Source organism: Vigna umbellata, chromosome 9, assembly GCF_029865625.1.
Source record: "Vigna umbellata cultivar VRB3 chromosome 9, Vumbellata_1.0, whole genome shotgun sequence".
Classification (NCBI taxonomy): Eukaryota; Viridiplantae; Streptophyta; class Magnoliopsida; order Fabales; family Fabaceae; genus Vigna; species Vigna umbellata.
The window spans coordinates 40762127-40777250 of NC_142173.1; the positions used below are offsets into that span (position 1 = coordinate 40762127).

The 15124-nt window shown below is 31.3% G+C and overlaps 1 protein-coding gene across 2 annotated transcripts; it reads left to right on the forward strand.

The window, feature by feature from the left end:
* The first annotated feature begins 774 nt into the window (after positions 1-774).
* Positions 775-12006, forward strand: LOC124832552 (phosphoinositide phosphatase SAC2-like). Of its 2 annotated transcripts, none has more exons than XM_047306777.2 (16): positions 775-1542; positions 3796-4000; positions 4104-4269; positions 4922-5147; positions 5583-5659; positions 5739-5926; positions 6015-6112; positions 6225-6358; positions 6439-6570; positions 6962-7328; positions 7904-8025; positions 8176-8289; positions 8753-8926; positions 9893-10045; positions 10880-10964; positions 11530-12006. In XM_047306777.2, the coding sequence occupies exons 1-16, from the start codon at positions 1432-1434 to the stop codon at positions 11629-11631; spliced, it is 2454 nt and encodes an 817-aa protein (XP_047162733.1). In that variant the 5' UTR covers positions 775-1431; the 3' UTR covers positions 11632-12006. The 2 variants fall into 2 exon arrangements, with proteins under 2 accessions (XP_047162733.1, XP_047162734.1); XM_047306778.2 differs by having other exon boundaries at positions 777-1542; positions 6442-6570.
* Positions 12007-15124: the final 3118 nt, after the last annotated feature.

A 15124-nucleotide genomic window follows, 5' to 3' on the forward strand; every position in this document is an offset into this window, starting at 1 on the left:
AATTTATAATTTTATCAATCCATTAATATTTTAATGAAAAGACAATGTGCAAAACAGTATAAAAACTAAAATACCGTCTGTTGGTTTTTCAAATCAATATAATTATGATATTGTTTTTAAAAATTTCTTTGGAATACTTTGTTATCTCGTTAAGGATTTAACAGACTAATAAAACATTAACAAAAATTGATAACAAAAGAAAAACATTAAATGATAAAATTAACTGAATGATAATAGTATGTATAATCAAAGTTTTAAATTTTTAACATGCATGTTTAATAGTATTTATTTTGAATATATTATTTGAATATTGTAGAAACGAATAAATAATAAGTTTATCTCATAGAATATATTTTTACAAATATTTTAATTTATCTAAAAAACTGTTTTTTTATCTTATATAAATTAATTTAAACTTTTTTTTTTAACGTAAGATTTTAATAAACTTTGAAAATAATTATTCAAATATACTAATTATTTCAGTTAAATAAACCTCTTTTCACTATCAACAAAATAATACTATATAATTAATTGTCACTTGAAAAAAAATCATTTATATCTGACAGTTATATTAAATAACTGTATTTTAGGACAAAAATCATTAAAATATAATAATTAAAATCAGTTACACAGCTAATTAATCTTAATTAAGATGATTGAAAATTTATTTTGGTATTAAAAAAGAAAGAGAAGGTTCAAAAACAATTAAGAAAAAAGAGAGAGAAAAACGTCACACATTTCACATATGCTGACAAATTTTTTGGAACACAGGTAGAGAGAGAAAATGCGAACACGCAAACCAGAGAAAACACCAATTTTGTCTTTTAAAATTGTTTTACTGCTTTGCATCTCTCATTATGATTTTCATTCATTCATTCATTTTGTTTTCTTTTTAATTTTATTTTTTGTGTGTGGATGCAGTGGCTTTCTTCTCCTCTCTGCTTCCTTCCCTGACAATCTCATTTTCACCTCCTTTTCATCTGAGACCCAAAAGCTGCTCCTGCTTCTTCTCCATTCCCCAAAACCATCCACTCTCTTAGATTCATAAAAAAAGCTGCTTTTTTCCTCCTTTCTCCTTGGTTTCTGATTTGATTCAATTGAACCTCTCTTTTTAATTTTCATTTTTTGTCCCTTTTGAATTTTTGGTGTCATTGTCTTTGTTAAGGGAATTTTATATGTGCCATTGGATGTAAATTTTTGAGATTTGTATTGTAGTTCTTGTGGGTGTGTGTATTCTGGAGCTTGTGTTTGATGTAAAGTTCTTGGCCTTTTGGGGGGAGTTTTGTTGTGCTTTTTTGTTTGTGTTTGGAAGCGCGAAGAGCTTCTGTTTGATCAAACAGAAGCTCTTTGTTGGTGATTTTTTTCGAATTTTCTGCTGGTGATCTCATTGGAAACCCGAGCTTCTTGAGGCTCGGGATCTGAATTGTGAAGATGGATTCAAATTCAACAAAGGAGAAGCTGCAGAAGAACGATGCTGTTGCAGATGAAGCCGACCTTAAGTCTTGTTATATGCAGAAGTTCAGGCTCTATGAGACTCGCTCGGTAAATACGTCTAATCTTTTTTCTTTCAAATCAATGATTTGTGTGTTACAGATACATTATTTTTTGACCATGATCTAGATATGAATTTCTTTTCAGTTCAGCATGTTTATTTTTTCTTTTATTGATTTAAGATTTAAGATGTTGTTTTGTTTGGGTTTGATTCTTGAATTTCTTTCCTTTCTTTCCCTTGTCGAATTCATGATTATGTGCACAAATTCAGCGATGAATCATAATGTTTTTGCATTGGGAAAAGGAACCAAAGTCATGTGGAAAGTTTGGTTTTCTATATGAGGAGCTTTCCATTTGGGATTTGGATACATGTCCTTGTGAGATTGGTTTTATGAGCTATTGTCTTGTCTGGATTCTTGTGGATTTCGTTTCACCATAAGGCATTGATGAGTTGTGCCTGACTTCAATCATTCAAAGTAGTTATTTGTAACTTTCATTTGTTTTCGTCATGATGCTTGTGAGGTTAAATAAATGTCAGTATTAAATGATTTGCAGAACAACTGTTCGTGGACTTCTTTAACCCCACTGTTTTTAGATTGTATTTATTGTCTGACTATGTTTACACTGCCTTTTGTTTATTTTCCCCCTAAATATTTTTGGTTTACTTGTGTATAATGGATTATTAAACACCTAAACTTTGTTGTCCACTTTGAGCTTGTTGACACCAAATTCATTGGATCTTACTGCAAAATTTTGTGATATCTACTGATTGAGTGTTTAACAAGCATTCATTGGGAAACCAGGGTTATTGTTTTTTTATTTTCTTTCATCAATTTCATGCATCTGGTCGGATCTGGAATATATTTTGGTTTCAGTTTTTTATTTTGGAATTCGAAATTGCTGAAGTTTGTCATGAAAAGGTGGCCACTTCATTTCTGTTCTTCTCATACTACCCTCTATCCCAAAAAAAATGATGTGAAATATATGCAGAAATTTTGATGAAAAGGGATAAAGGTAAGAAAAGGAACCTTAATTATTGAACTAAACTGCTACATTCTTATTCAGGAAAATGAGACCGACCTTGAAGGAAAATAAAGTAAAGTTGTCAATGTTAATCTTCTCATGAATGTGTCACCTTCATTTATGTCTTACTTTCACATCGTTTATGTTTTCCATCTCAAAGCCATTGCTTGTCCATTTTGTCCTGCTCTCCTCTGTAATGCAAAATTGAGTAGCCTTCTAAATATATCCAGAAATTTTTATGAAAATGGGGCAAAGGAAAAAAAAGTTAACTAAAATCATTTTATTAAAGTGTTACATTCTTATTCAGGAAAGGAGACCTAAAAAGGAAAGAATTAAATTTCACTTCTTGTTTCTTATAGATCCTGTCACCTTCATTTGCCTCCACTCTCACATATTTTTGTTTTTTCTGTCTAAAGCCACTGCTGGTATGTTCTGTCTTATTCCCCTCAATCTCGAAAAAAATGAGTAGCCTTGTTCAGAAGCTTCGATTAAATCGGAGCAAAAGTGAAAAAATGTAGAATAAAAAACAATATAATTAAACTGTTTTAGTGGGAAACGAGACCTAAATGAGAAAGGTTGATAGAGTTAGCATCTGAATTTTGTTTGACGTTAATCACTTGATCTTCTCACTCATGTCACCCTCATTTGTCACGTGCTTTCACATCATTGTCTCTTGGTCTATCAACCATCCTTTTTGTTTGAAATGGTAATATAATGATGTTGATTGTTGTTCTCTGGGTAGAATGTTGTTTTCGTTTTCTACTTTGGATTTATTATGTTATAACTATGTGAGAATGACACCTTCTGAAGTTGTTTGGGTTTACAGAAAGCGTAGTGTCTGGTTCAAGCAATAAATTGCTCATTTCATATACATTCCATGCGCAACATGTAATATGTATGCAATTGTTTATAACCTTGCATGCTCAATGTGGCATTGTCACAATGTCTGGAAACTGCATAGTGCTTAAAACCCACCCTCTAAATCTGAACTAAGTAAAACTATTTCTCATTTGACATTTAGGTTCATATTGACACCATCCCTTGACACCTGTATGCATTAAATGACTATTATGCTGGTTTTTGTTATGTTAGAAAATAAAACTACTTTCAATTGTTTTAGAAATAAGTTTGCCATTAAATTTAGTTGTTTTTATTAGTGCTACACAGAATGTTAGCCGAGGTGTTCTTTTCCTTTATTAATATTTTTTAAAATTTTTGTCTATGCACATAATATAACTACAAAGCACTATCATTGTGGTCTTACAACTTTTCTACACTCAGAAATTTTACATGATCGGAAGAGACAAAAACAGAACATTTTGGAGGGTCTTAAAGATTGACAGATTGGAACCATCTGAATTGAATATCGTTGAAGATTCAGCAATATACTCAGAAATTGAGTGTTGTGACCTTCTGAGGCGGGTACATGAAGGAAACAAGTCTACAGGAGGGCTTAAATTTGTAACAACTTGCTATGGAATCATTGGTATTTTTCTATTTCTGTATAAGATCTAAATTGTTATTATTATCCTAGGCTTGTTCCCCACCATTTTCATCAGAATAGATAATAATTTTTTTCATGTGATTAGGATTTATCAAATTTCTTGAACCATATTACATGCTGCTTATAACGAAGCGAAGGAAGATCGGCACAATCTGTGGTCACAATATATATGCTATCACAAAGAGCGAAATGGTTCCAATTCCACATTCTACCGTGCGATCCAAAATGGCTTATTCTAAGGATGAGAACAGGTCTTTAGTCAATTTTGCATGTAATTGTAATGTGTCTATGGCAAATTTAAAGAGAAATGTAGAGTGTAGCGTTGAGAAGTATACTTTTTCCATTGTACTTAGATGTTATGAATTACAATTTTTTATTGAGTTCATTACACTGCGCTGTTAAAACATTCTGTTAGAGCATAGTTGTGTTGAAATTATACATTTTGGAGTGTTTATGTGTACTGTATATGTTGATTGTCTCTCTTCAGTCTGTATCCACAATGTGGGCTTCTTCAGAGCAACCTTCTCATCTTTCTTTCTGTGGTACACTTTAATCATCTCTTAGTTGTGAAATAGAATCAGTAATGCTTCTTCAAGGTTTTGGAGTCATGTAATATGTATATTGTATAGTGTATACCTCCTTTGTTCTACATTTATTGTCATTTAATTTCCTGCAAATGTACAGGAGCAATCTTCATTGCTGTTATGTAACTTTTTGATTGAGAGAAGGTATTGCCAAGGTTTCAAGTTCAACTGGGAGATCACTTTATTTTTAATTTTTTGATACGTTTGGTTAGAGTTATCGGTTTCATAAGTTGATTTCAATCAATTTCTTTCACTTTTATTTATTTATGTAAAAACCATCTTATTAATGGGCTTTGCTCTTTCTTCTGTGGTGATTTAGATACAAGAAGCTTCTATGCAGTGTGGATCTTGCGAAGGACTTCTTTTTCAGCTACTCCTACAATGTTATGTTTAGTCTTCAACGCAACTTATCTGATCATAATACTACAGGGCAATCACTATATGATACCCTTTTTGTTTGGAATGAGTTCTTGACTCGTGGAATCAGGAATAATCTCCAGAATACTTCATGGACTGTAGCCTTAGTACATGGATTTTTTAAACAGGTACATTTGAAATTTTCTTTGTTGGCTAACTAACAGATATTTTTTGAAGGTAACCACTGTAGTTAATGGTATTGCTAGTGAGTCGTGAATGTTTTACCTGTTTCTTAGCCTGATATATGATTTGAGTAGCTAACACCAATTTTTCTGTGGAGTGAAACTAATCTTATTTGTTTGCATTTCCTTTAATATAGTTCATGCTGCATTTATTAAACCATAAATTATTAGTTTTTTAGTTGTACTACATTGGGAAATTCATTCCTCAAGTCCAGGTTTGATTAAATTTACCTTAGGAAGTTTTTCTAACATTTTATTGCTGACTAACTTTTAATGGTTACTCATTTATTGGCTTCTAGATTCATCTTAGTAGTGCTAGAAAAATACTAGTATTACGTATTCCAAGAAAGTTATCTTGTTGACAAGCGTTATGGTATGTAGGTCAAACTTTCCATATCTGACAGTGAGTTCAACTTGACTATCATTGCTAGGCGCTCACGGCATTATGCTGGGACCAGGTTTATATATTTTTTAGGCTTTTCTCATGTTTGTTAAGATTAAAATTGCATTTTATTTCATATCAATGCACTTGTGCAGATATTTGAAACGAGGAGTTAATGAAAAGGGTAGAGTAGCTAATGATGTTGAGACAGAGCAGATAGTCTTTACAGAAGCTCGTGATGGACACCCTATGCAAATCAGTTCCGTGGTGCAGAACAGGGGTTCAATCCCTCTGTTCTGGTCTCAGGAAGCCTCTAGATTGAATATAAAACCGGACATTATATGTATGTATGATATGGAAGCAACTATCCTCTGCTACTTATTTTGTTTTAAAATTTGTGCTGATTGCTCATTTTCTTTACTTTTCTTCAGTATCAAGAAAGGACTCTACTTATGAGGCCACAAGACTTCATTTTGATAATCTTGTCAAAAGATATGGAAAGCCAATTATTATTCTGAACTTGATAAAGGTAGGCATTTCCATATATGTAACTGAACCGTTAAGCAAGTTTCTTTTCTTTTCCATTTCTCTAAACCAAAAGATTTTCTACCTTATATATTCTTTTGTCTTCTCTGTTTAAGACACGTGAGAAGAGGCCTCGAGAAACTATTCTGCGAGCCGAGTTTGCAAATGCCGTTAGGTATATTAATAAAAGTTTGAGCGGGGAAGATCGCTTGAGGTTCCTTCATTGGGATCTGCATCGGCATTCAAGATGGTAACTTACTCTTCCCTTTTTTGTCCATCCGGTTCAGGTTTATTCATGGGGTGTTATTTTATTAAATCAATGACCTTTAGCAGCAAAGCTACTAATGTATTGGGACAGCTGGGAAAAGTGGCTGCATATGCTCTGAAGCTGACAGGCATCTTCTACTCTCCAGTGACCCCAAATATGAGGCTAGATGGATTATCCCAATATTCCTACTCTGAGTAAGTTTCGGTCCAGTTTACTTTTGTACTAATTATGCAACTTGACATTTCATTTGATTACTCTACAATTGTTTTTGCCTCGATGTTATTGCTACTAATATTATTTGTCATGGAGTAACTCCCTCAAAAAGCTTGAGCTATTAGGTGAAGATTCTTGTATTTTTTAATTAATATCTTAAGTAAAATGCCCATTGTGAATGAGCTTTCTGGGCCTGAAGCACAGACAATGCACATGCTGATCCTACCATGTGTTGAAACCTTTTAGTCCTGAAAGTTTTGAAATTGTGTTGTGCACCAAGTCTTCTAAAAGCATAAGCTGTTAGGTAAAAACTCATGAATGGTTGTTTTTTTACTATCATTTGTTGATGATCTTTTTTGTAATATAATGCAGGAATAACAATGTCATTGATCACTGTATCACAGAAGAAGCCAACATAAATAAGAATAATGTTGATACAGAAACAGAAATTAGCAACTGTTATTATAGGGATGATGAGAACAAAGATTACAGTGTCAAACCCCAGATGCTTCAATCCGGGGTGTTGAGGACTAACTGCATAGACTGTTTAGATCGTACCAATGTTGCTCAATATGCTTATGGACTGGCTGCACTTGGACGTCAGCTTCAAGTTTTAGGATTTATTGAATCTGAACATATTGATCTTGATAACCCTTTGGCTGGGGAATTAATGGAAGTCTATGAGTCCATGGGAGACACATTAGCCTTTCAATATGGGGGTTCTGCAGCACACAACAAGGTAATCTCTCTAGTTTAGGAGTTTTGACTTTATACCATTCAGAAATTCTGCATGACTGCGTCCAAAGTGTAAGATGGAATCCAAAATGACGCAAGTTAATCTAAGCTGCAAGCTTGTTGCTTTTATTAGGTTGTCTCCAGTGAACATATGCCTCTTTTTCCAGACATGTATTTGATTCACAACTTTCTGCTATAGTGTTTAATTTGTTGTTGGTTTGGTTGATTGTATGCATGCAGTTATTACTATTACATAATTCTTGTTTAAATAGGCTCCCTATATTTTTAAAACTTATACTGAATCTGGATTATTTTATAACCTTGGCAAAACCCTAATCAAGATACTGAATTATAGTTGTTTAAAGGACCTAAAAGTTTATTTAAAAGTTCTGAAATAGCTCAAACAACCATTGATATTTAACCTTAATGATTAATTTACTAGAGAGGCCATCACAATTTTCCCAAAGTTTTGAAAGGGAGATCTAAATTTGCCACTTGTTATGTTTTCCTTGCATGAAATTTTTTTCTGATTAGTGATTACCGCTCACTCCTTTATATTGTGATTGGGATGCTATTTAGATATTTTCTGAAAGAAGAGGTCAATGGAAGGCAGCAACACAGTCCCAGGAATTTATTCGAACCCTACAACGTTATTACAACAACACATATTTAGATGGTGATAAACAAAAAGCAATTAACTTGTAAGCTAAATAAGCCCATTTGTTTAATTGTATTTTTGCACAATTGTTTCCATATCTAATATGGTTTATAGAGTAAACACAAGCAGTTTTTGTAAGTGGAGTGTATTAAAATGAGATGGCTATTGTTGTTTATGTTATTGTTTGGGTCAGATTCTTGGGTCATTTTCAGCCGCAACAGGGAAAACCAGCACTGTGGGAGCTTGATTCAGATCAGTATTACGCTGTCAAGAGACGTGGCCTTTATTTAACAGATGGCAGCATTAGGTAACGAGTGGATTATTGAGTTGCACTAGTTTTTGTCCTTTTCATTTAATCAAGCGTTGAGTTTTAAATTTTCAAGAATTTAATTCGCATATATGAACTTCTGATATTTTTTGACAAACTTCAGTTATAATTTTTCTGTTTGGATCCATCTTTTAACTTTGAGCGTGATTCTCAAGCTGAAAATATTGTTCAAGCATATAGATAGATATTGATGATTTGAGTGAGAGAATACCTTTTCAAATCAGTGTATGTAGTTTCAGTAGTATTGATGGTGTTTGCTTTGACTTAAAATCTATGTAATAGAAATATTATATAGGCAAAGCGTAATCTCAAATTTACTCTTGTCTTTTGAGGATGAAAGCAAATGAGTACAAGTTATTTGTTCCTTGTGGATTTTATTAAATGATATTGTCTTTAAGTATTTCTTTGTGAGAAGATTGACGCTTTTCCTTTATATTGGCAGGTCAACTATTACGAGATCTCTATCAGATGGTAACATTCTCGGTGAAAGTGATGCTTCCATTAGGAACTTGAATGATACAAATTGTCAGGAATCATCTGAAAAACCTGATAAGCATTTCCGCTTGGGATCTACGCCGGATATCTTTATTTGTGGAAGTGATATTTGTCATTGCAGGTATGCTAAGTTGGCATTTTGCATGCTAAATTAAGGCACGTAATGTAACTTATCTGAAAGGCCAGCTGAAAATTTGATAATAACACAGCCTCAGAGTTAGGCAGAACTGGGTTTCTTATTTGAACTGCATTCACTCTACTGAATTATATGATAGGTTATCTAGGGTCGTAGGAGGAACCATGCTATCAGTTGCTACATGCTTTGTAGGGCACTAGGTCCTGTAAAGGAGGGTGGATTAGGCCCACATAATCTCTTGTTTAAAAAGTATTTCATGCAAACCTCACGACTGTCTGGAATTTTTTATTATATTTTAATTGTGGGAGGAGAAATGAAAGATTTTTGTGTATCCCCAGGAAACCCTTCCTTAAGCATTATTACTTAGAAGATTCTTGTGTCATTTTTATTTGTTTTATAGAGTATCTTATTTTTAGATGTTCTCTTAGAAGTGGTTTTCAAGTTTCATCATGTATAATGATTATTTCCTTATTAGAGAAATATTATGTCATAAAGAGGGATTAGTGTTTTTTGTATGATGTATCACATCACTAAGATATATTTCAGTCTCATCTAAATTCCTATAATTTCAAGTGTTTTAAATATTTTAAAGTTCCCAAACTTATTTAACACGGGTCAGCATGACAGCATCATATTTTGCTAGGTGGTAGGTTTTTTCTACTCCAAGTTTGTTAGAAGCAATTTTTTTAAAGAAGTGTAAAATAATAAGCTGCTGCCTTAATCTTTTGTAAATACTACTACTACTGAGTGCTTATTTCAGATTTGTTAATAATAACGTATCTTGTTTTTGTTACATTTGATTTGCCCTTCACAAGAGAATATAGAGGAGAATGAGTCAGGCACCTTAGTAACCTGGTCTTTTATGTGTACTATGCTCCATAGTTTGAGCTGATATGATTTACTAAATAAATCCAAGTTTTTTGACCGTTTTTGTTTTTTCAAATCATACAGGCAGATATACGGAGGAATGGTCAAGGGCAAAAATTGTGAGAGTGGTCATATTTGTTACGATGAACATGGTGATGCATGTGACTGCTCCAATTTCCTTGATGTGGACTGGCTTTCTTCTTCTGGAAATTCCTGTGAAGAGGAATTACTTGAAAGGTAGTTCTAAAACTTTGATTAGTAATCACATACCCTTGCCATCTTTAATTACAGTGATTTTAAACTATGGTCTTTTCTTCACCATTGTGTTATGCTTTCCTTGAATCTTTGATCAAAGGTGCAGAGGCACATGTTAAATGGGTGAGTGAATAAGAATGCTTTTATTACAGAATTGTATATTTCATTGAATTTGTGAGGTTCATCTTTGAATTAAAATTTTGATGAGGAGAGAGTGATGGAGTTGTGCCTTCCTTTTCTTTATGCAATACCCAGATATTGTGCAATTATGACTTATGGGAAGCAAGATTTTGACTTTAGGGGAGATAATTAGAGGGAGGGAAAGCATTTTATCTAGCTTAGCAAATGTTAAAGTGTCTATCTGGTGTTATATCTGGAAACCTTCACTCACCTCTTTCAATTGAGCATATTAGTGAAAGGATTTTATCTTTAGATTGTAGTAAAATGTTAGTCTTGGGTTTTGTACTGAAGTGAATCCTCAAGTGAAATTAGGAGGGGATGGATTTCCTTTTTAGTTGTTTTCTTAGAGTGAGCAATACTTGCACCATGTGCAAAGTCCTCAATGGATTCTCAGACTAAGTGCTCACCCACTGGCACATGACTTTGTTGTTATTGTTGAAGGACAATGAAGAAGTAGTAAGAAGTTCTTATCTTTTTCTTTTCAATGCTTGTTTTGCTGTATATTTGAATAAAAACAGTCGAGAAATTTAAGTAATATCAATATTTTGGAGTAAAAACCCCGTTCTTGAGCTCGGGATTAGTCTGCATTTTTCAAGGTTTTGTTGTTGACAAATGCCAATGTTGTTGGTTTTACAGGTCAACCAGCATCTCCTCGGAGAATATCGCAAATGAACTAGTAACCACCGAGACATCTGCTAGTGAATCTGGATCCAGCCTTAAGGTCAGTGTATGTTAGTTTGCAGAGCCATTACTGAATAACATATCACTTCCTCTGAGGACGAAATATGATTCACTAAGAGTTTTCTAAGAAGAAACAAAGGAAGATAACTTCCAAAGCCTTAAACAACAATAGGGCCTTTCTGTCTGTAATTCTTGTATGCCCTATAAATTGTTCTGAATATCACATTTGCTTCTGAACTTGTGTTTAGAACTTAGAAGATCAACTTGACAATGCAAATACATTAGCATTATATTTACAAGTATTGAGAGCCTAGTTTCAGCAACTGGGACCTCAATTTTTACCACAAATCCTCTACCATCTTCTGCACTAAAAATTCTCAGAATCAAACTGTATAAGTACATTCATTTTCCTACATTCAACTATGATAAATGTCCAATGTCAGTGTAAAACCAATTTATCCTACCATCCAATCACACATTCTCATGTAAAGTCCGAGACAACACATGTGAATGTTGGTGTTAAAGACATTTTTCAATGATGTTTAGTACATTCTTGTCTTGCATGAAGCCAAGTGGTGGCTAAAATCTGCTTGAATGTATTTCAGGGAAGGCAGAGTGCAGAAGAACTGAACAAAGATAGGAAGTACAGTGAAAGGTTTGAACGTTGGGTAAATGAAGAAGAGATGCATTTTGCTTGGAGAATATAGTGTCTTAACTATTATGATCCCATCCGAAGGATTTGGGGGCTTCTGACTTGCTGTACATAAATAAAAAATGGTAAGAATATCATCATCCAAAAGCAGACAAATAGCAGTGGCAGCAGCTGACAGGCTGAGTTTTGTTCATGGGGGCAACAACATTTGAGTTACTCATTATAGTTTTCCTTCAATAGCATCCATTTGGGAGGTAACGGTAGATGTTAATAGGTAATTCATTTTTCTTCCTCCCAAAACTTACCGCAATATCATCATCATCAACTCTGTACATAATTTAAAGTGAAAAACCAAAAAAATGCATAGCTGCTTCTGAGGTTATAACTGTTCAATAAATCATATGCAGACAACATTTTTGGTTCCTTTGGATATTTGAGGTTCTATTTCCTTTGGCTTTGAACAGATGTTATGAGAGGCTGGAGAGAGAGGAAATAACTTTTCTATATATAAAGTTTTCTTTAAATAAAAATTAAGCTGGTTAAGCTTTTTTAAGTATCTGTTCTTTCAAACGAGGCAGTGAGGAGGAAAGTGCAGAAAGGTGTGCATTTTTGCAAGCAATTTACGAGAGATGAAGATCAATGATAAATTTTTTATTCAATTTGAGTAACGTTGCCACCCTTTGAACATTTTTTTACCATTTAAAACATTCTTCATTGAATTAGCTCATATAATTTTTCATTTTGAAAAATTAAATAAACTCAAATCCAAAAGTATAAAACTATTTTTTTTAAGACTCTTGGTCTCTTATCAGTCAACAGTAAATGATAAATCTAAAAAACTGTTACGATAATTTTGAAAACACAATAAAACTTATAAACTAACTTTCTTATTAAGTATAAATTAATTAAAAATATCTTAAATTTGAAGACACGAAAAAGCCAGTTTAAGAATATTTTAATCGAGTTAGATAAATGTTGTATGTTTTGGTAGTTAAAATCGAAATATTTGCAGGTGAGTAATATAGTTAAAAATAGATTTATTCATAAATAAATAACTCAATTATGTTTATGAAAAAAAAATTGAAACATTTTTTAAGAATAATTTGATACAATATGTAATTTTGTTTAATTGTTTCCCCACATATGTAAAATTTCTTTATTTGAAAATCTTGAGATTTAGTTATTGGAAAAATTCAATTTATTGAAAACCTGTTCATTGAGCAACAATGATCATTGGCTGAGCGAGTAAGCATAATGGTGAGGGGGAGTAGGAGAATTTAGAAACGCTTAATTTTTCGAATAAAATGAACGTTTTTATACGCTTTAAATAACATGCTTCTAAATGTTTATAAATGCAATGTTGTTTATATTTCACTATATATTTATAAAATTGTCATTATAGCGTGATGATTGTTGAATTAAAATTTATTGATATTTATTTTATGTTGGGATACATGGTTTTGAATGGTAAATTTGAAATATGAGTTATTATGTGAATTATGTATTATGTGGAATGAAATATATATAGAAATTGAAATATATAATGTAAATTATGTATTATATGGAACGAAATATGAGTTGAGTTGAGATGTGTATGAATAACAATATATGATGATTGTATTGTAATATGACATGTGATTGGTTATAAATATAATTATTTTCAGGAAGAGAATATAATGTCGAAATGTTTAAGTTGTATGTGAAATTTGATATTGTATATAAATATCTTAACTTTTGTTGATATTGGGTTGATAGAGAAGAAAATATCTAAATGGTAAGAATAGAAGATAATTTTTAGGTAATTTTTATGACCTAATATGTAAAAACAATTACATATTTATCATAAGTCATAAGGATTTATCTTGGCACATGGTAGATATGCTGGTATTATATAGATTTGTTGGTATGACAACTTAAAATGTGGTGTAACATATGGGAATCTCTTAATTTAATTCAACACAAATCTTTTTTTTGAAGTAAAGTTAAGTGATTGAGATGTTGATATGAATAGATGATTACATGAGAGGTAATAAATGAACACAAAATTATATATGTTAGTGAATAAATTATAGTATTTTTGCATAACTTTTTTTTATGTAACAGAAAAAAATATATTTTGACACATAATTTTTTACAATATTTTAATATAATATACGTGTCATTTTTTATTGACTTATTATTTATTTGTTATTGTGATCTAAACTTAATGAAAAAAATGAGACGTATATACTGTATTAAAACATTATCAAAAAATTTGTATTAATATATCATTTTCAGATAAAAAAATTTGACACAAATTCTTTATATTCATTTGACATTAATCTATCTTACTTTTATTATTTTTAAAATTTGAAAAATATTTTGATGATTTCCTATTGAAGAAGTTAGGATTATTAGGTTATTAACTAATTGTTAAATAGGTTAAAAATACATGTAAAAAAAGTTGGTTATCTGTTTTAATCAATTATATTATTGACATAATTGATTAAAATTTTTATAATTGTGTTTTTGTATATAAATGAGTTTAGTTTCATTTTCAAATAAAATAATAGACATTCAGAATACTGGTGTGAAAGGAAAGAAAACAAGTAAACATTCTTGGAAGACAAAGAACATCAACGTGTTAAAATCAAGTCTACAAGGATTCAAGCAATGGTTGGATGAGGCTAATGAGTGAAGGACTATGGTTTTTTGTATTCAAAATCTGAACTAAGGTGTTTTTGTTTCTTACTTTTGCTGTAAATCTAATTTGTGATTCTGACTTGCGGTGTAGACAAGGTTTGTAGGATGCCTGTGTGTAATATTATCATAAATAACTGTTTTTGTTTTATTAAAGGTTAATGTTATACAAGTGTTCTTGTAAGGTTGTAATCTTTACCTTCTTTTAATGTATTTATTTCTAACTTAAGTTGTTTGAAAGAAGATTAGATACATAAAAATAAAAATTTAATATATATTTTATTAAGTTAAATTTAATTAAAATTAAAATCTAATTATATTTATTAAGTTAAATTTAATTAAAATTAAAATTTAATTTAATTTTAAAAGTTAATAAAATATAATTTTTAAATATTTTTGGATATTTACGAATATTTACATATTTTTTTAAACTTGCAAATATTTTTTTAAACAAATATCCAACTAGTAATAAATGATTTTTTTTCGAGTCAAATGGTAAATATATATTTGTATCTAATCTAACTTGTTGCTTAACTTATACAATAAATTATGTTATTAAGATTACTGGATGAGGATATTTTGTAAATTAAAACATGGAAGTTAAACCATATATTATATATATATATATATATATATATATATATATATATATATATATATATATATATAGTAGTGAACTTACATCACTCACTATTTCAATTTAAACAAAGGTTAATTTCAGACAAAGAAATAATGTTCTCGAAAACAATCCTTTTTATTAGTCGTGCTCATTGGTTGGCCTTCTGTTACTGGGCTTGTTCGTTGGTTGTCCATCTTTTAATTGGGCCTGCTGGTTGACTGACCCGTTAGCCTAAAAAAAGTAAAACTCA